Source organism: Diabrotica undecimpunctata, chromosome 1, assembly GCF_040954645.1.
Source record: "Diabrotica undecimpunctata isolate CICGRU chromosome 1, icDiaUnde3, whole genome shotgun sequence".
Taxonomy (NCBI): Eukaryota; Metazoa; Arthropoda; class Insecta; order Coleoptera; family Chrysomelidae; genus Diabrotica; species Diabrotica undecimpunctata.
The window spans coordinates 36,600,764-36,621,580 of record NC_092803.1 but is presented as its reverse complement, the minus strand read 5'-3'; the positions used below and the strand labels follow the sequence as shown (position 1 = coordinate 36,621,580).

Below are 20,817 nucleotides of genomic sequence, written 5' to 3'. Positions count from 1 at the left end.
TCAGCAAAATTAAGGAGATTATAAAAATCATCAAGGAGAGCAAGCTTGAGTATTTCGGACATGTAATGAGAGGCAAAGAAAGACTTCATGGTTAAATAACTTGCGAGATTGGTATGGTATTGATACAAGCATGCTAATTAGGGTGACAGTGAATAAAATTAAGATAGCTATGATGGTAACCAACGTTATGAAAGGACGTGTCCATCAAGAAGAAGAAGATTTTATCTAGGTTCTATTCTCTGAGATTATTTGCAGTTTTAACCAGCCTATACATATAAGTCTATGTTTTTAAATGTGATCCTTTCCTTCTTATTGAAGTGCTAAAAAGTTGGTTAGAAAAGCAATTAAAACCCTCTCTCAGATTGTGTAGCCTTATCATCCATCTTCCTACAAGACTATGTGCTTAAGGTTTTTCTCTCTATAATGCATTGCAATATAGAGGTATAGAGCCGTTAGTTGATCTTTTTTTGTAGTATTATCATTTGTTGCGAAGAAACTTTTTTTAAAGTTTTTTCTCTCGTACTATATTTTAAAACATATCTGATAATGAATTCAATTTGATGCAATCGACTCAGTATTGTTCTTCTTTCTCCATATTGTAGTTATATAACTATTTTATGTCGGATATATTTGGTATTTATTATTTTATTCAAAAAGAATTAGTTATAAATAAATTTATAATAAATATTTTATCCTAAAACCAATCAGAAAATTTATAGTGTTTATCAAATACGTTAATCTGGATACAATGATAAATGGCAACGCGTAAGAAACCTTACGTCAAGCTATAAAATTATAAAACATTTAAGAGTCGATGAAAATGTATAATAATAATTTTAAATCCGCCGCTTTTTTATTTTTTATTTTTTAACATTGTTTACGGTTCACCTATTTCGTCTATCAGCAGAAAGAATTAACTTTATCGAAAAAGCATATTTAAATACCATTTTTTGTTTAAAACATTGTATAAATTATATTGACTGAATATCAAATTTCAAAAAGGTTACTTACTCTATACAGGGTGCGGAAGATAAACGGCCAATTAGAAATATCTCAAGAACTAAATGTAACTGAATCATGAAAACTGGAATGAAGGGGTTTTGAGGAGTGACCTATTTAATGAAAATATTTTCATCTATTTTCTGCTTCTGGCTATACCGGAAGTTGCTTATAACTTCGTTTTTTTTTTAGTGGGAAATCCAGTATATTTTTAATTTTAGAAATATTCACATTATTCTGAACATTTTTTGATTATACTTCCCTATACCTATTGTGAACCGCTATTGAGTTATAATGGGTTTTATATGAAAATTACACTTTTCTACCATGTATATAAAGTTCAATATTCTCTAATGTAATTTGAATAAAAGTTTAAATTCCTTATGAACTTATTAACCAGATACAGCTTTATCGTTTACGGAGTAAAGTTGTCTTTTTCATTTTACAGATTGCTGTTAAAATTGGCATAAAACCGACATCCTAAATTTTCGCAATTTTTTTTTTAATGGGACACCATGTGATTTATTATTTTAGTAAAATATGTTTTTCACTATCGATCTGTATTAGTATTCCTTCGCTTCGGATGATGACAGAGCCTACGCACCCAAAAAAAAAAAGATGCCGTAAATCTAACTCTTCATCTACTTCAAGATCTTCATCTTCTTCCAGCTCGTCCTCCTATTCTACAAGATCTTCTACATGTTCTTCAAGTTCTTCCTCACGTTCTTTTACTAAATGTGTAGCTTACGTAGATGAAAAAAATTCAGAACTTTCTAATGAGAACGAAATAATCATACATGAAGAAGTAGTAAATAAAAATAGTGGTGATTTGACGACAATTATAAATGAAAATAATTCAAATTCTTTTAACAAGGATTTTATTGAACATGTTATATCTAAGGACATTGGTGATGAATTGCTAACTATAACAGATAATGGAAATGTTCGGATTGCAAATAATAATGTCGTGGATGATATTCCATCCGCTGTTGGAAATAGGATCGACAAACCTAGGAAACAAAAAAAATAAACGATATGCCAAAACTGCTAAGTCTTTAAAATACTCTGAACAAGAATATGTTTCGAGTACTAGATCAAAAAAAGTGTTCCCAGCTAAAACTATAAAAAGTTCATGTAGATTAAGTTATCGCCTGAAATGTCCAGAAAAAATTAATGAGGAATCAAGAAAACGATTATTCCATGATTACTGAGGAATGGCTTCGCTGATCAGACAAAGAGAATATATCGCGCGTAATACTCAAGAGGTCCATCCAAAGTATTAATACAAGAAAGCAGATTCGACCAGAAAGTTAAAAAGTGCATTCTATTTTGATGTCAATGGTACTAGAAGCAAAATATGTAAAACATTTTTCTAAAATGCATTAAATATAACAGATAGATGTGTCAGAACAGTTATTGAGAAGAAAAATAATATTATGACTGGTATACTAGAAGGTGATCAGAGAGGTAAAATGGAAAACATCGAAAAGTGCCAATTGACTTGACAGAAGGAGTAAAACGTCACATCAATAGTATACCTCGAATTGAAAGTCATTATTTGCGGAAACAAATCACGAAGGAATATATAGATGGCGAAGAAACCTTAACAGATATTTATTTTGATTAAAGAAGACTGTATACAACAAAGATCACCCTATGTAATGATACACATATATCGAAAACTATTTAACGAGGAATTTAATATTGGGTTTTTTGTACCAAAGAAGGATCAATGTTAGCAATGTACTAAATGCAAGACTGCTGAAGGTTGTGAAAAAGATGCACAAAAAGAAAATTATGAGCTACATGTGGCTGAAAAAGAAAAGAGTCGTGAGAAAAAGGATAACGATAAAGAGAGCGTGTCGCACAGTTTTATTGTGGTATGTTATGACTTGCAAGCAGTAATGGTAGTTCCAAATGGTGAGGTATCAACTTTCTATTATAAGTCTAAAGTAAATTGCTTACATTTCACTATCTCTGAACTCAAACAGGACACAACTGAATGGTGTGCTTCTTTTGGGATGAAACACAAGGAAATCGCGGAGCTAATGAGATAGGTATTTGTATTTTAAAGTATCTACAGAAAAAGTCTCTAACTGCTGATGAAGAATTGAATGTCATCTTTTATTCTGATAACTGTTGTGGACAGCAAAAAAACCGGTTCATTATTGGGATGGACATGCTGTCCTAAATTTAAAAATAAAATCTATTACCCATAAATTTTTAATACGTGGCCATACTCAGAACGAAGGAGACGCTGTACATTCTTGATTAAAAAACAAGTCAAAAGATGTCTTAAGTCAGGACCAATATACGTACCTTCACAATATGTTTGGGCTATTCGAAGTGCAAAAAAAGAGGGACATATTTCGCTGTAAATGAAATGAGCTATGGCGATTTCTTGGATATAAAACCATAGTTTTTTAATTATTTTAAGTTCGAAAAAATGTTTAGTTTCATTAAGTATTATTAATAGGTTTTTTACTTTTACCAAATAAACGATTTTTCTTTTTAATATGATACAATCTTGTTTTATTTTTCTCTTTTTTTATCATAAGGTAAATATTAACTTGACTTTTTATTCTAATAATCAGAACTTTAATGTAAAACAAAAGCGGCACTATAAGGAATTTTTTTTAAAGATTTTTTTCTAAATTAGTAGTTACATTATTAACTTGCCTTCTTCGGTAGAAACTAACTGTACTTTAATCAAACTGTTAAATAACAGTAATTATAGTATTTAATTCGGTTATTTTAGTTCAACGTTCAATACAGAACTGTTCGAAAAACTTTAAACGGTCATACTGAAATATCTAGATTTTGGGATAATGTCACTTTTGTTTTCAAGATGCGATATGTAACTAACCAGCATTCATTCATTAATTGTTTAATATAAATAGTATTTCTAGAAACAGTAACAGAAACAGTTTGAGATAACGACAATATCGGATTGACAGTGTTATGTATATATACTGTATATATACAATAAAAATCAGATGAATATTATTATTCAGTCAAAATAGAATAAATACATCTATCAAAGTTTTGGTTCGAAAACGCCCCAGCCTGGCGCGTATAAAATTATTGACGTCATAAGATGCAGAGGTCAATCAAATAAATTTCAAATTAAAAGAAAAATCAACAAAACAATGATGTAGGTTAATAATTATATTTAGTCATTCTACCAAATCAACTTCGTGTATTTTAGTTTTGATAAAATGATAGTGCAATGACCTTCGTTTTCGTTTATTAACCTGTCCAAGTTAGCATTTTCTTTTTTAAATCTTTACCAAATCATTATATATTACATTGAAGGGATTGTCCGATTCCTTTAATGCCCATAACAGAATTTGGGGCTCATATCCTATTTTTCGTAACGGCAAAATTATAGAAAACGTTTTAAATTGCTCAGACACAATTCTGTGACATACTCAACTTTTGACTGGACTCAAAACCCACTTTAGTATTTTTTCAGGTATATTTTCAGTCATTGATCTTAGCCTTTGTGACCCCAAAATTGCATCTTTTCTCTCCTGAGAAGTTTTTGATGACTTACGTGATAGCAACCACTTTCCTATTATTATATCTAGGCCCTCCAATAAGAAAATCACTACTAGAAATTTCTGGAGCTTTAAAAACGCTGATTGGTCAAAATTTATTTCGAAAGCGGATATATTATTACCTTTCTGAGCTATTACAGAGGTTATAAACATTACTGTAAATATATAACGGATGTCCACTGCTGCCAAATCTCATATCTGTAAAAAAACCATCTCATATATTCGCAAAATGGTGCCTTGGTGGAACTCAGATTGTAATTATGTCACCCAATTATCCAAGAATGTTTTAAGTGTCGGTGAAATAAAACCCAGGAAAATATTCTTCTACACAAACAACTAAAGTTGTTTGCAAACTTAAAGCCAAATTTATCAATAGCCATAGCAAAGAATATAGACGCGTATGCATACGCGTCTATATTCTTTGGCCATAGCTTTAGCCATTAAGCAAAGTAAAAAAAGGATTATGGAAAAATCACTCACAATACAAATCCCATTCAACTATGGAAAAAATTTTCACAAATCCAACGAGTAAAACTAACCTTAAGATGCTTTCTCTAATTTTCAACAATACAGGATTCTCTGACAGCCAAGTAATTGCCGACACACTCGCCTATTATTTTGAAGATAAATTTAATAAAAGTAATACAGATTCTCCTTCCAGTTATTCCTCTTTCGTCAACTCCACATGATGTCACGTTTACCAACGCTCCCTTAACCCCACATAAACTGAATTTTTTTTTGTTTTCGTGTAGAAAATCTGTTGCTGCTCCCGATGACATCCCTTATATCTTTTTAAAAAATCTCCAATACATCTCTCTCAAAACTCATCGAAATTTATAATCTTATCTGGAACACATATAAATTCCGAGATATTTGGCGCAATTCTCTAATCATTCCAATTAAAAAACCTGATAAATCCTCCATATAAACGAACCTCGCTATGTTCCTTAAAAAACATAATGTTTTTCCCGACGCTCAATCCGACTTTTGACGTCACCGGTCTACTATTGACAAGCTTGTTCTTCTTTAAACACACATTTCTTAAGCAATCAACAATCAACGAGATGTTGTACTAACTATATTTGACATTAATCAGACTTTTGATTAAATCTCCAGAAACTAAGTAATTGGCAAAATCCTCTACTATAAATTAGATGGTAACATTCTTTAATTTGTAAAAAACTTTCTAACTGGAAGTACCTTTAAAGTCCTTGTGAACGGTAAACTTTCTCAATATCTTCCTTAAAATCAGGGTGTCCTTCAAGGATCTGTTAAGTTTAACTTTATTAATTATGACAATCAACAATATATGCAGGTATTTTCCTGCTTCCATAAAATATGTTCAATTCGCTGGTGACATATGTTTACTGCCATGGTAAATATGTTCCTACCACATGTAAACTTCTACAAAAAGCAGCAAATCTTCTTCAAGATAGATCTAACAAATTAGGATTATCACTCTCACAGGGCAAAACCAAATAAAATTTTCCAGAAGGACTTCCACTCTTTTTCCCCAAAGTTTTTTCAACAATTTCCCTCTATCTGTTGTTAATCAATGTAAAATTCTGGGTATGATATTTGTCTCCAGATTAAATTGGAAAAATCACATATATGAACCAATTGTTTAAAAATCCTTACTAATCTTCAATTGGGTGTCAATAAAACTACTTTATTAAGCGTCTACAGAGCTCTCATACGATCTAAGCACGACTACGCTAGCTTTATCTATTCCACTGCCTCTAGATCTGACTTAGATTGATTAAACTCTATGCACAAGAGCGCTCTCCATCTATATATAGGTGCCTTTCACTCCAGTCCTATTGAGAATGTGTATCGTGAATCCAATGAACCTCCTCTCACCTTAAGACGACAATCTCTTCTACTTTCATATGTTGCATCAACATCTGCAAATCCCTTCAATCCCTTTCATTTCATAATTACGACAATACTTCCTTTTTCCACTAACAATGTTCAACATCTCTTGATCCACTAACTGTTTTAACATTCAAAAATATTGACCTCCGACCGTGACTAGTTCATTTCCTCTACCTTCATTTCCTCTATAGGCAAAACATCTTCCTTCAATAGACATCTGACTAGACACCTTTAATAAACATTAATCTCCGAACATTGCTATAAAGAAAAATTATACAAAAATCACATTATTTAATTCTCTATACCAATGCTTCTAAAACTACCACTGGTGTTGGATGTGCAGTCACCACTAAACATGTACTTGATTATCTCAATCAACCTTAAAATGCAGCGTTTATACAGGTGAACTATATAGTATTTTGTTTAAATGCATCTCCCATCACAACAAACATATTACCATTTGTTGTGATTCCATTTCATCTATGCATTAATTCAATACAATATGTACTGGCCACCCATTGGTTAAAAACATTCATGACATCTACCAAAATCTCTCTGCTCAAAATGTAACAGTCGCTCTTATATGGCTGCCTTCTCTTGCTGGAATTGCCGATAATGTAACAGCAGATCATATTGACAAAGAAGCTACCAACCATATTACTGCAATAACCATAATTCTATTACCTAATGGTCTCAAACTCGTTTTCAAAAAGTCAGGAGGGGATATTTCCCGACATTACGGCAAAAAAGCAAAAAAACTCTTCATCAACTCCAACCATTTATTGGTCACCTCTTTCTGAACTTTCTGAGCATCGATTAGTAGAAGAATCCGAATTCACTACACTAAACCCACCCATGGTTTCTTAAACGAACGAAGTTACGACCTTAAATGTTATTTTAGCAAAAAAACTCAAAATTGCTTAAAACATAATTCTACCGCTATTTTCTCTCTTAACTCGGAAAATATCTGTCGCACGAAAAATTTGAAAAAAAGAAATTGTTGTAAATCGCAGTTGCAACAATTTCTTGAAATAACATACCGTTTGGAATACTTAGACAGATTCTAATTTTGATGTAATAATCGAAATATTTTTTGCTATATACTTGCAATTTCCTTTCCATTTCTTCTGTTTGAGGAGCTAACAATTAAATATCTTTCACATCAAATTATACATTATTATATCCTATCAATAGTTGTTATTCAATTGAATGTATTTTGGACAATATTTACGTACCTAATTCATTAAATTTGATTTCTGATCTGTTACTCCTTACAGTATTTGCCATGCCTTCTGCAGATTCATGAATTTTACAGTCATAAACTAACTTCCCCGTTTTCTTTATTTAGCTAGATTTACCTGCCTTAATGGCTTTTCAATTAACATAATTATTCTTTGTTTCAGATTCCGTCAATCTCGTTTCAACGCCAGAAGGATCAGGAAGAGAGTGGTTTTCAAGCATGGAGACTGTAACGTTGTACAAGGTAACGTTGCGAAGCGACGTAGAAAATACCTTCAGGATATCTTCACAACGTTGGTGGACGCACAGTGGCGCTGGACGCTGTTGGTGTTTGCGATGAACTTCTTTTTGTCTTGGTTGTTGTTCGCTTTAGTGTGGTGGCTTATAGTATTTACTCATGGGGATCTCAGTGAGGAGCATTTAGTAAGTATATGTTAAGAGTTTCAGGTTCATTATATGACTTGAATGTATAACTGAAATAGTTTTTACCTACTTTTATAAACATCAAATATTGGCCCGAACAAAAGTCATGTCAGCCTTTCTAAAACTAAAACATTTTTTCTTATAGTGCAATGCAACGATAGTACATTGGCAGATAATCTTAAGGTCAGAAGACTATCCTTTGCGGCATGACAAAGGTCGCCAGAGTTATTTATTCCTGTCGAATTTTTTATATTCCCTAGCCAAGACATTTGTTTGCGACATACTCCTCCCTTTCCCCATAATCTTTCCTTGGATAATTAGTTAAGGGATTGCGTGTATTTTTTTCTCAGAATATGGCAAAGGTATCCAATTCAGGTATACAATTCAGGTATCCTACTTCTGAGTACTAGTTATCAGCAATATTTTTCTTGATGTATCAATATACGCACAAGAATTCCTAGATGTTACGTATATATTTAGGGATTCTACAGTATTCACTGCCTTCCCTCGCTCAACCGTTTTCATCTCTCTCTGTTGTTCCATTCTCCATCGTTTAGTCCTCTCTTACTCATGGCGTCGTCTACTTCGTTAGATGTACATTGTGTACATGTGAACATTCGACTTCGTCGATGTTACGTCTTTAGTGTTATTCTCTATAGAGTAGAAACCTGGAGTCTTACAGAAGATATCATAAAATGATTAGAGGCATTTGAAATGTGGTGCTACCGACGTAAGTTAAGAGTCTCATATATACACCACTTAATTAACATATCTATTCTCCAGATGCTAAGAAAAGACAAAGAAATTAACACCGTAAAGAACAGAATATTGACTTACTTCGGCCATATTATGCGTAATAATAAATACCGACTTCTACAGTTGATTCTACAAGACAAGGCAAGAGAGACCCTGGATGCGGACGTCTATCATGGCTGGCCAATCTTAGCAAATGGACTGGTCTAACGTCAACTGGTCTATTTGGAGCTGTGTAAATAGATTAAGATGGTTCAGTGTGGCTGATAAGATAAGAGGGGAGGCACCTTGGGAGGAAGGTGAAGAACTAAGATGGTTGAAAGAGCAACTAACTGAACAGTCAAAGAACTTAATATTAAAAAATCCTAGTGAGAATTGTACAAAGAAGGATAATAGTGAAACAATTAAGAAGAAATACAATGGAGAGAAGGACCAAATAAAAATATTTTTACAAATGGAATTATATGTGTTCAGGCGTGGGTCAATCTTTACTAGTCAACTAGAGATATATTGGAACCTTGTTCGAAATATTGGCACTTAACTGACTTTAAATATAAACCCAAGTGTTTAAAAATAAAGACTAATTTCTTATAAACATGATTTTCTTTCAAATAAATACTACGTAAGCATCAATCAACATTTACGCAAAAAACATGTGGCTCCCGTGTTTAAAATTAAATTAAATTTTTAACATAGTCGTTGTAGAAAGTAAATAGGGACCAACGAATCAAACTGCAGGAGTGTATTATATACGAAAATGATCATTTTAAATAGCTTTTAAATGTTTTTATCTTATAATTGTTTTTGATGGAGTTGAAAACATTTCTCATTTGCTATTTATTTATGTATTATCATATGATTTATTAATGTTCAATATATCAGAACATTTTGTGTTTAGTAAGAGCGCTCAATTAAGTATCACTTTTTCTTCTTGATGTTCCTATACGTGACGAATGTTGGCAATCATCATGACGATCTTTATCTTGTCTGCAGCAAGCTGCGTAGATCTTGTGTTAAACCATGTTCTGAGGTTCTTTAACCAGGATGTTCTTCTTCTTCCTGGACCTCACTTTCCAACTATTTTTCCTTGCAGAATAGCTTGTAAAAGGGCATATTTGGATTCATTTCGTATAATATGTCCAAGCTTTAACACCATAAAAAAGGACAGAGAAGACATAGCATTGCAGCATTACTTTTATACCAAGAGAAAGGTGGTGGCCTTGAAGAAGGCTCCCATCCGTTTGAAGGTGGATATTGCTTTTGTTGACGTAGAGTTGACCTTTTGTTATATTTTTCTTACTAATTATTATGAGCTTGGTTTCCTTTACCATATTGAGTCCATATGGTTGACTGTAATACGTGATTTTGTTCATAAGGATTTGTAGATTTGTTAGGTTATATGCAAATACTATGGTGTCATCTGATGTTGTTTAGCCGGTACCCGTTTAGAAGAATGCCTTTTCCAGTTCTATGCGATTGATAAATATTTTTACAGAGTGAATATTGAAGATTAGAAGAATTATCACTAACCTCTTTGTTTAAATTTTCTAATGGCTTCTCATTATATCTCTGTCTAGCTATATGTTCGTTATAATTGTGATAGACGGTAATTTTATTCGTATCTGTAAACCATCCATTCTAAAGCAATCTATAAAAAATCTATGATTATGGTACGGAAAATCGATTACATCATTATTTTGACCAATAATACGCCCAATCCTAACATATAGTTTGGAGACCTGGTCGATAAAAAATTAATGTGAATATATTACGATATTTTAAAAGAAAAGTACCAAGGTGAATTTATGAAGCGGTTAATGGCAATAAAGTGTGGAGAAGACAATACAACTTTGAATTTTATAGAATATACCAGGAACCAGATATCATAAAATATATTAGGATAGGACGTCTGAGGTGGGTAGGGCATATAATGCAGATGGAATAAATTAACCCAGCTAGAAAAACTATTCTTGATAGACCCAGAATTGGTCAGAAAAAAAGAGAAAGACTCACAACAAGATTTCTTGATAACATCTATGTAGATATAAGATATGATGAAGAAAAAATAATAAGTTTTCGGAAGAAAAATTCCGAAGAAGATTTTTTGACTCATCTCCCAAAATAGAATATAGAGATTTAGATATCGATATCTGCTTACATTCGGATTTTTACATCTAGGCTGCTCATGGCAGTTTTTTTATAAATTTTTATCAATTTGATTGGCCATTCATCCAACAGGTATAATCCATATTTCTTTGTGTATATTCAGCAAATATTGTCGACCTGACAATCATATTTTTTGCTAACAAAATTAAGTAGAAATTTGTTCTCATTGATGTTTTCCGGAGTGTTTTCTTGTTTTTGGTTCCACACTTTTTATTTTCTTGATGGATGCTGATTTCATACGAAGTTCTCTCAGGTACAAATCTTTGAGGATAATCTATAACACAAGCTATAGTTTTTGTGCTACAAAAACGTTATATAACGTTAAATTGCACTGATACCAAACTGATATTAATATAAATATATTAAAACATAATTGTTGTGCGTCAAATAGATGTTAAATTCTTTATAAATAAATCCGATATGAAAAGGTAAACATGAAGAATTCAAATGGCATTTTATTATGTAATATAATGTATTTATATTTCTTTGAAAATTTTAGCACTTAGCACTCATACAGATACAAACAAAAGTAAGAATGATATATTACCAGCTCAAAACCATTTATAATGACAAAGCGGTATATATATATATATATATATATATATATATATATATATATATATATATATACAAATCGTAGATTAAATAGGATTTACGAACATTCCATTTCTTTTCGCAATTCCGATTCAATTTCAGCTCTAGGTCAACACCCTAACACCAATCTTCATACAGGGGCCACAAAATTGATTTTTAAAACCCCACAACCATAGCACCCATCCGTTTGTATAAACCAAGCATTATCCGAGAAGCTATAGAAATTGAATAAAAGGCCAAATTGTCTCAATAAAAGAGATGGCGGCATACAAAATATCGTCCGCTCCACCCGACAATTAAAATCCTACTGTCAGAAATTTTCGCGCCAACCCCTACGCTAATCCTTGCGCCAAGGGATTAACAACTTTCATTATACTTTTCTCAAACATTTCGAATTGGAGCAGACGTATCATCTCTTTGTCTATTTTTCTTGTTTCTTTTTCATCAACTTGCAGACAGTTGATTAAAAATATTAAAAATTCAAAACATTTTGCGCTCATAGTCGCTCTAAAAATAGCAGCACCAAACTGTGTTGACCGACGCTCTAAAATATTCAGGTGATTTGAAGTTAGAACAGCGCTCATATATAAAAGCCCCAGAAGAGCGCGAATTCCTTGACTGCACGTTTTTTGTACAACATATTGCTTTGTGTACTTATGAGACTGCCTTTCGATTTCTTCATTTGTATGTTGAGTAATCGTGTCTATAATTTTATCTGTGTAAAATAATTTCCAAGCAGCTTATTCATTATTCACCCTCTTGGCATCATCTTTTGTTCCGGGTATGCGCAAACCTATATTTTTTATCAATGTTCGTGTATTTTTAGTATAGTATAGAATATTAGACCATTTGTAACCGTTCTTTCCATATACAAAATTTCGTTGCAGTTCGACATCCTCATCCGATTCACTTTGTTCATCTGCAGAACACTTATCATGTTTAACACTATCTGTTTCAACACCGTTCTCAGATTTTTCATCATCACTGAGTTTACTTTGAATCTTATCAGCGTACTCCAAATCTGTTTCTTCTGCTTCATATCGCCGTACTAACTCTTCTATTTCTCCCTGAGTCAGCTTTTTGCTACTTGAAGCCATTTATGTAAAATATCACGTTTGTTACACAAAGCGTAAGATGGTGTCGTATATGACTCCGGCACAAAATTTTTCAAGAAATCAAACACTGGTTAACAAGTTGCAACCGTCGGATAACAGACGCTAAATGCCTGTAAGGTACTAAGAATCATAAGTTCCTTCTACTGTTGTAACGGTAGACAATCGATATTGGGAGAGGAGTGATATAGACATCTGAGTTTACGGTTGTAGGGTTAAGCTAATATGAAGGCAAAAACTCTATGAAAACAGCAGCAAGAAGAAAAAAATTGTAGCCTTATAATGATATAAATATATAATTATAATTGCCTTTTTTATTTCTATTTTATTCATTTCTTACCCTATTTTTTTCTTTTATTTTAGAGTGGTAATGACACAACGTATATTCCCTGTGTAACAAATATCCGCGGCTTCACGTCGTGTTTCCTATTCAGTATTGAAACTCAACATACCATTGGGTACGGTGGTAGAACGCCCACGGAAGAATGTCCGGAAGCCATCTTTGTCATGTGCATACAGAGTATTACTGGCGTCATGATTCAGGCATTTATGGTAAGTTTTAATTCCTAGTATACTATAGATAGTCATTATAATGATGTGTTAACAATAAATTAAATGGTTGGAATAATTAAATGAACATTACAGCAGATATTAAAGGGAATAGTAATTACGAAGATCTGCAAAGAAAGAGTAGGGCTGAAAACAACTGATCAATGACTGTCTCTAATCACTTGAAAAAACTAAATAAAAGAGCAAATCTCAAAAAGAAATGCATGAACATATATCAAACAAAAATTAAAAATTCATAATAGAGTAATAATTATAGTTTTGTAGAACTAATTACCATCTACTTCAATAAAAATTAACCTATTATTCACTACTATCATATCAAATCATATCTTTTATTAGTTATTTTTAAAAGTTTAGACACCTTACAAACTTTTACACCTTCTCCTTATTCTTACTGCTTTTTTACTTTACTTTGTCAGTTTTTTATTATTTTTGCTTTCTTCCTCTTCAATATCTTTTTTTTATCTGCTTCTCATTTTTTCCTTTTCCTTACCTTTTTCTCCATCTCTTTTTTATTTATTTCTTACAGCAAATCTTGGGATTATATTGGGTTTTCTAGTATTTTGTTGCGTCTCTATTACTAAAGACATAATTTACTTAATACTTGTTTTGTAAATTTTGACATCTATTATATGGTACCGACTGGTACGAAACTCTATTGCACAGTATCTGCTACTGAACATATTCATTCACAACTAAATGCCTTGATACTAGCCTTAAATATAAATCCTGTACAATCTCAAACTGGAATTCATCCAATATATCATCCAGCAGTTAACTATTAGAAATAGTTGAAGAATTTTAGTACGACCTATCTTGTTGGCAAATGTATGCTCTGTGGGTGCTTATTACCAAATAAATTTTAATCATACGACTATTTGTTTATCATCAATACTATATAGGGTGTTATAGTAAATAAGTCCGACAAACTTGAGGGTGATTTTGCATGAAAAATAATGAGTTTGCTTTATAAACGTATGTCTGCAAGTGATTAGTTTTCCGAGAAACGGGATCTTGAAATGTTTTACACAAACTGACGATTTATTAATTGCTTTGAAATTGGCTAAAATATGCAAATGAAATTTGGTCAGTTTTAAGGGGTAGTTATTACCTACACATTGAAATTAAGAATTTTATATTCATCATTGGTGGTGCATACATGTAATGGCCTTAATTTTTTTTAAAGAAAAGAATGGTTCGCTACTAAGATATTTTAAATTATAAATTATTTTTAAATTTTTTGTTCAATTTGTGACAAAAAATCTTTCTTGCATTTTTTTCATGGTGCGCCGTTTTTGTTTTCACAAATAAAACATCTTAACGATTATTTTTCATGTCTTTAATGCATTATTAAGAACTATCAAACACAATAACGTTAAACTAGACCAATAACAGACATTAACACTAATAAAAAGTTACAAGTAAAGTTACAAGGCGCAATGCTACAAGTGTTCAAAATGATCTACCTCAGACGAGACGCAAGATTTCAACTCTTTGCATCATTGATTTTCGTATTCACGCAAATATTCCTGGTGTATTTCTTATTGTTAAGGATAGGTCTTACATGAGCTGCCTTTGGTAGACTGAACAAAATTTTCAAGTAATATTCCAGTTGGTTTAAAAATAATGATTTTTAACCAATGTGTTTCATCGGTTCTTACATATGATGCAGAAACACTAACTCTTACAAAAGAAACAATAAATAAAATAAGAGAGTTACCCAACAAGCTATGGGAAGATCAATGTTAGGTATTACCATTAGAGATAAAGTACCAAAGTTAGTAACACGAAGAAGAGCAGGATAGACAGATGCAGTTAAAAGAATAACCATGGCTCAATGGGCTTGGGCCGGACATATTACCATATTGACGGATGATAGTTAGACCAAAAAGATTCTGGAATGGCGACCAAGACAAAAGGCATATCGAAGCAGAGGACAACCACCGACTAGATCGACGGATGATATAAAGCGCATCACAAATTGAATGCAAAAAGCTCAAGATATAAATAGGTGAAAAATTGTACGGAATATCTACGTTCAGCAGTGGACAATTATAGGGTAATTGATGATAATGATGATGATTTCTTATTGTCTCACAGCCGGCTATAATTTGATCATCAACAGCTCATCAACATTTTCGACGGGAGTGGAATAAACTGACTATAGAAAACCTCAAATGTAAAAATCTAGAGGATTTAAATCCGGCGAACGAGCAGGCCTATGTTTCGTACCTCCCATAACTATCCAACAATTTGGATATACTATATCTAAGTGATTACGTACATTAATGCTAAAATGCGCTGGTGCACCATCATGCATGAACCATAACTGTTGTCTCAGCTGTAGACGAATTTCTTCAGAAAAAATTGGTAACTCTTCCTGTAGGAAAATAAAGTAATATTCACCTGTTAGTCATTCTGGGTATACCCTTAACGGGCATATATTATCTGATTACTTTTTAAAAACTACTTATCACGTGTCTTGAAGGTCTTGTCAAATTTTTACTTCCTTGTATCAACAGTTGGTTGTTACCTCTAAGGGCGTAAGGTCTCCTTTTTCAAGTTGTGAAATTGTACGTTCCTTTAAAAAAAGCAATGCTTTATCATAGACCTAGTGTCTTAAGAGTTATAATATTCGTTACTTTAATTATGTAATTTAAGAGTCATCTGACCTGAGTATGTAGCTAGTTCCAACTACTTTATACATATAAGTTTTAGCCATATTTTCAATTTAATAGTCAAAATTTTACTCTTTTGTTTTCACTGTTAAGTGGTAATATTTATTTGTAGGTTTTTTACTGATGTTAATCTGATAGGATTGAAAACGTTTAGAAAATTTATAAATCCATTTAAGATAATTTTAAAAATTTTAATAAAAATCCTATACTATTTTACAAAAGGAAGTTTTTATTTCATTGTAAGTTTTTTTTAACTATGATATACAACCAACTACTGGGAATTTTTCTTTTAAAATTTGATCATCAATTACCCCAAGCCAATCATTTACTGAAGACTCAAAGACTCATGCTGAAAATAATTCCATGTGGATTTTCCTTAGCCCGTAATAAAAACATAAGTGGTTGTTATGAAAATTTCGTATACAATATCGTCCAAGTAAATTCCGTAAATAAAACGCCATTTAAAAAATTAGTAATTTGAGCAATTTGATCAAGAATCCATGTGTAAAAAAATATGCGCGGAAAAAACTCTCTAAGTAGTAGAGCTTGCATATTTTGTATAGAAAAAGATTCATTTGATGTTTTTGACTAATTTTAAATACAGTAATACAGTTGCTTACATTCAATATGTTAACAATTTTTTGAATACTTACTTGAGGTAACTCCTCAATTAACTCGAGAAATATTTCTTCTAATTGCACAGTTCGTACTTCTCGAGGGCGTCTGCAGTCAGCCGGTTGTTTCTTAAACGTATTTGCATAGGTATCTTAGTGTGCGTTAATAACGAGGCGCCGACCCTCGATCGGACCATAGGATGGTATTATATTATCATCGCCACGTAAAATAAATGCATTATTTTAAATACGAGCGTTCACTGTCAGTGCTATGCTCTAGGCGAGGATAACATGCCATGGTCTCCGTAATGAACGCACCTTTAGACGGTTTTAGAGAAATAAATAAATCGTCAGTTTTTAAGAAAAATTTGAACACTCCGTATCTGGGAAAACGAAGTATTTGCGGACCTGTGTTTGTATAGCAAACTGACATCCAAATCACCCTCTGAAGTGTGTAACACTTATTTACTAATAACCTGCATATTTAATATTTATTTAAAAAGCGTCTTTCAGAAAAGTGTCCAACGTTTATAAATTCGCACCAAAACATCATCTGTGGGGTACGAGCGTTATCAGTAGCTAGACGTTTGAGAATGACTTTTGTAGTTCATAATATGAGACTAAAGTTAAGATATAAGTACGAATATTTCTTGTTTTTGCATTTGCATTTGCATTTTTTGTTCTATCAGTCTATATCTGATTAAAAGATTTAAGTTTACGATTAAAATATTATAATATTAAGAAGAAAGATATTTTGGTATCCGTCACTAATGTCAAAGATTACTGAATATTTATCAGGTTAGATCGAAGAATATAGTTTTTGAAGCGCAGCTTCTATACTGGCGTTGAATTACTTTTTTCTCTATAGTACAATGCTGAGGCGAAAGTAACAGAACTAGGGACACAAGATGGCGTTGTCACGGAACTAGCCTCACAAGATGGAGTCGTTATGACATTAAATGAGAATTAAAAAAATAAAAGAATATTTGTCAATAAAAGATTCAATTGGCAACGATTGTCAAGATTTAAAAGTCTTAAATTTCATCCTATTAAAAACAATATTGAATCATATGTTTAAATTTTTATAATAATTCTCGTTTTAAAATAATTTCATACAAATACAATTATTATTTTTAAACATATTATTTAGTTTATATAATAATCAAATTATTTTATTTTAATTTAATATTTCGTTTGAATTTGACAGGTCTGTCAGAAGTAAACAACGTATGCTTTGTTAATACGTCAATAAGTGGCGTTAGGAGCAAACAATAATTCATTGAATAATTTGAATATAATATAATTTGTTTAAAATATAAATAATAAACAAATAATAAAATTATTTTATTCAATTTTAAAAATATAGAAAACATAGTACAAAACTTTGCCTTGGTCTACTACACTGCCTACTGTAATATCTTTATTTTTACTTTTAAACACTGCATGAAAATAATGTTCAATCATAAATCTGCATATTACAGGTCGGTGTTGTCTTCGCAAAACTTTCCAGACCAAAGAAACGAACACAAACTTTGATGTTCTCCAGGAATGCAGTTATAAATCATCGGGACGGAGTGCCCTGTCTCATGTTTAGGGTAGGAGATATGAGAAAAAGTCATATCATTGAGGCTCACGTAAGAGCCCAACTTATTAAACATAAGGTTACTAAAGAGGGAGAAAATTTACCGTTCTTCCAAACAGAACTGAAGGTAAGCAGCAAAGTAAGTTCCAATGAAACCAAAGAGGTAATTATTATATTCGTTGTATTGTATTTAAGTTGCCTGTTTATATCTTTTCGTAAAGTTGTGATAACTTAAAGAGTAAAAGGTAAATAAAACCAATAATTCTCTTCTTACTAATACGTAATAAAAATATTTTAAAATGTTTTGAAAAACATTAATGTTTTCAGATTTACTTCTTTATCTTTTATTTCTTTATTTCTTCATTAATATTGCTTTTTTTACCTTTTCAGATTCATTTTAATTATTGCTTTCACTCCTATTAGTCGTGTCGTCAGAGATTTGACCTTTAAAAATCGTACGAACCAGTTCAATTTTCCTCAGAATGTCAATTTTGGGACAGCAAAGAAGATTCAAAAAAGTTTGCCACTCCTGTCCCTAGCTTCCCCCTAAAACACAATCTGTAGTAGAAAAAAGTATTTAAACAAAAAATGTAGCTGGGATAATTTTAAACAAAAATTTTAATTAGTACTTTTTGTATAGAATGAACCTCGTTTCTCTCTCAGAAACAACGCTTGAAGCGACCGGCGATTTTAGATGTCAGTTACGCTTGCGAAATCAATTTTTTAAATAAAATTTGTATCTACACGGCGATAAAAATTCGATTTTTTTTTTTTTTTTGGTCTCAGTGACATTTTGCCGAAAATGAAGTCAATTTCTACAAAGCTGTTAAATAAATCAGCGTTGCGTGATTTTTGTCATTTTTTTATTCCATTGATCGGTCCCTGTTGAATTTCCAGTATAAAAGCCTAATCTTCAAAACATATAACATGAAATTTAGATTTTAAATTTTGACAACAAATATGAAGCATTTGAAATATGCTTAGAAAACGCTTTGTTAATGCTTCTACGAAGACGGAATTAGATGAAATTTGTAGCTGAAGCTGTGTAGTTTAAAAACGTACTTTGTGATCAAAAAAATGAGTTTTATAAGTTTAAGAATACAGAACACAGAATTTCTAGGCTCATCAACTGCAATAACAAAAGCAAAAAATGCTCTTCTAAGTAATGCATATCCAGAGCATCTAATCAAAACGGTTTTCAAATCAAGACTAAATAAATTTCCAATATTAACGGAGATATGACGTAATGATGCCTTTTGGCAATACCTCTATGTATATATTTCTGTCTGAACATATTCGCTATCCCCTCTCCTTTCATTTAACGCTTCACACGCTCCAATTAGCCCAATAACAACGAACATATAATATAGTGCCCTTTTGTTAATGTTGTCATGTCTATTCTTTCTATGTATTGATCACCCACACCCCATTTCAACGAGGTCTCTACGTACTCCCATACTCTACGTACGTTACAATTCGACGAGCCGTTTAACCTTACCAAGCTAAAAATGCCGCAAAAGAATCAGAATGGCAAAAATTGCGCAACGTTTATTTATTTAACATATTTATAGAAACTGACTTCATTTGCGACAAAGTGCAAAAACTTAGTACGGAAGCTGCATTATTCAGCTTTAAAACGCATTTTAATTTTTGTGACTGACATTCAAAATCGCGGGCCGCTTCAAGCGTTGTTTCTAAGCGAACGGTTCATTCTACAGAAATAATGCTTATAAACATTTTTAATCAAAATTATCTTAGCTGCATTTCTTATTTGAAACATTTTTCTTTTCGGCTTACAGATTCTTGGTAAATCGATGTTTTCTGCTTCCTCCCCCTTACAACTAGGGTTTTAGGGGGAAGCCCGGGGTAGGAATGGAAAACATTTTTTGGCATCGTTTTTGGGGTCCCAATATTAACATTCTCAGCAAAATTCAGCTTGTTTGTATATTTAGAGGTTCAGTGGCATTTCCGTCTCTGATGACACGCGTATCTGTATCTCTTTCTCCATTTTTTATTTATATTCTTTATCCTAGCTTTCCTTTAGTTGCCTTCTTTTTATTTTCCATGATTTTTCTTGATTAATCTAGTTTTTCTTCTTGGCTTGTCTCAATGCTTCGCTCCTTTTCATGTTTTTTATCTAAAAGTGTTAATTTTTTTGTAGATAATTTTCAAGCTTAATAATTTTTATTTCTTTTATGCTTTTTATTTATCCAACATTAATAATACAAACTATTAGAGTTTGTTTTGTATATTATGCTTCTTGTGTTAGCTTAAATTTTTACATGTAATTGGCAAATAAATGGTTGGTCTTTGTTGGTAGTATATTAATTGTATTTTATTCATTTTTAGGTTGGTGGTGACGGCGAAGAAGATAAAATTTTCTTTATCTGGCCAACTACGATTGTTCACAAAATCGATTGTCATTCGCCTCTATACAATATGTCCGCCAATAATCTCCTTAGAGAACGATTTGAGATAGTAGTGATACTGGGTAAGTACGTACTGTGGTTAATTCAACAGTAAAATTAACCGGTTAAAAAATAATAGTGAGCCATTCTAATCTGTTGCGTTACAAACCTTCGTGGGTTTTAGCCGACTTGACAACATGCCTCAATTAAAAAAAAAGCGAAGGTGACTCAAATAAAAAATTAC

The 20,817-nt window shown here is 32.0% G+C and overlaps 1 protein-coding gene across 13 annotated transcripts in view; it reads left to right on the top strand.

Annotated features, from left to right (window-relative positions):
• The window catches only part of Irk1 (Inwardly rectifying potassium channel 1), a 164,434-nt gene that overhangs the window by 126,194 nt on the left and 17,423 nt on the right, over nt 1–20,817 (top strand). For 12 of the 13 annotated variants that reach the window (XM_072540935.1, XM_072541028.1, XM_072541000.1 and 9 more), the window contains 4 exons: nt 7,838–8,096; nt 13,085–13,273; nt 18,065–18,304; nt 20,515–20,656. In XM_072540935.1, coding sequence (XP_072397036.1) covers nt 7,838–8,096; nt 13,085–13,273; nt 18,065–18,304; nt 20,515–20,656 — 830 coding nt within the window. The remainder of the gene's footprint in view (nt 1–7,837; nt 8,097–13,084; nt 13,274–18,064; nt 18,305–20,514; nt 20,657–20,817) is intronic. The other variant, XM_072540943.1, reaches the window with a different exon arrangement.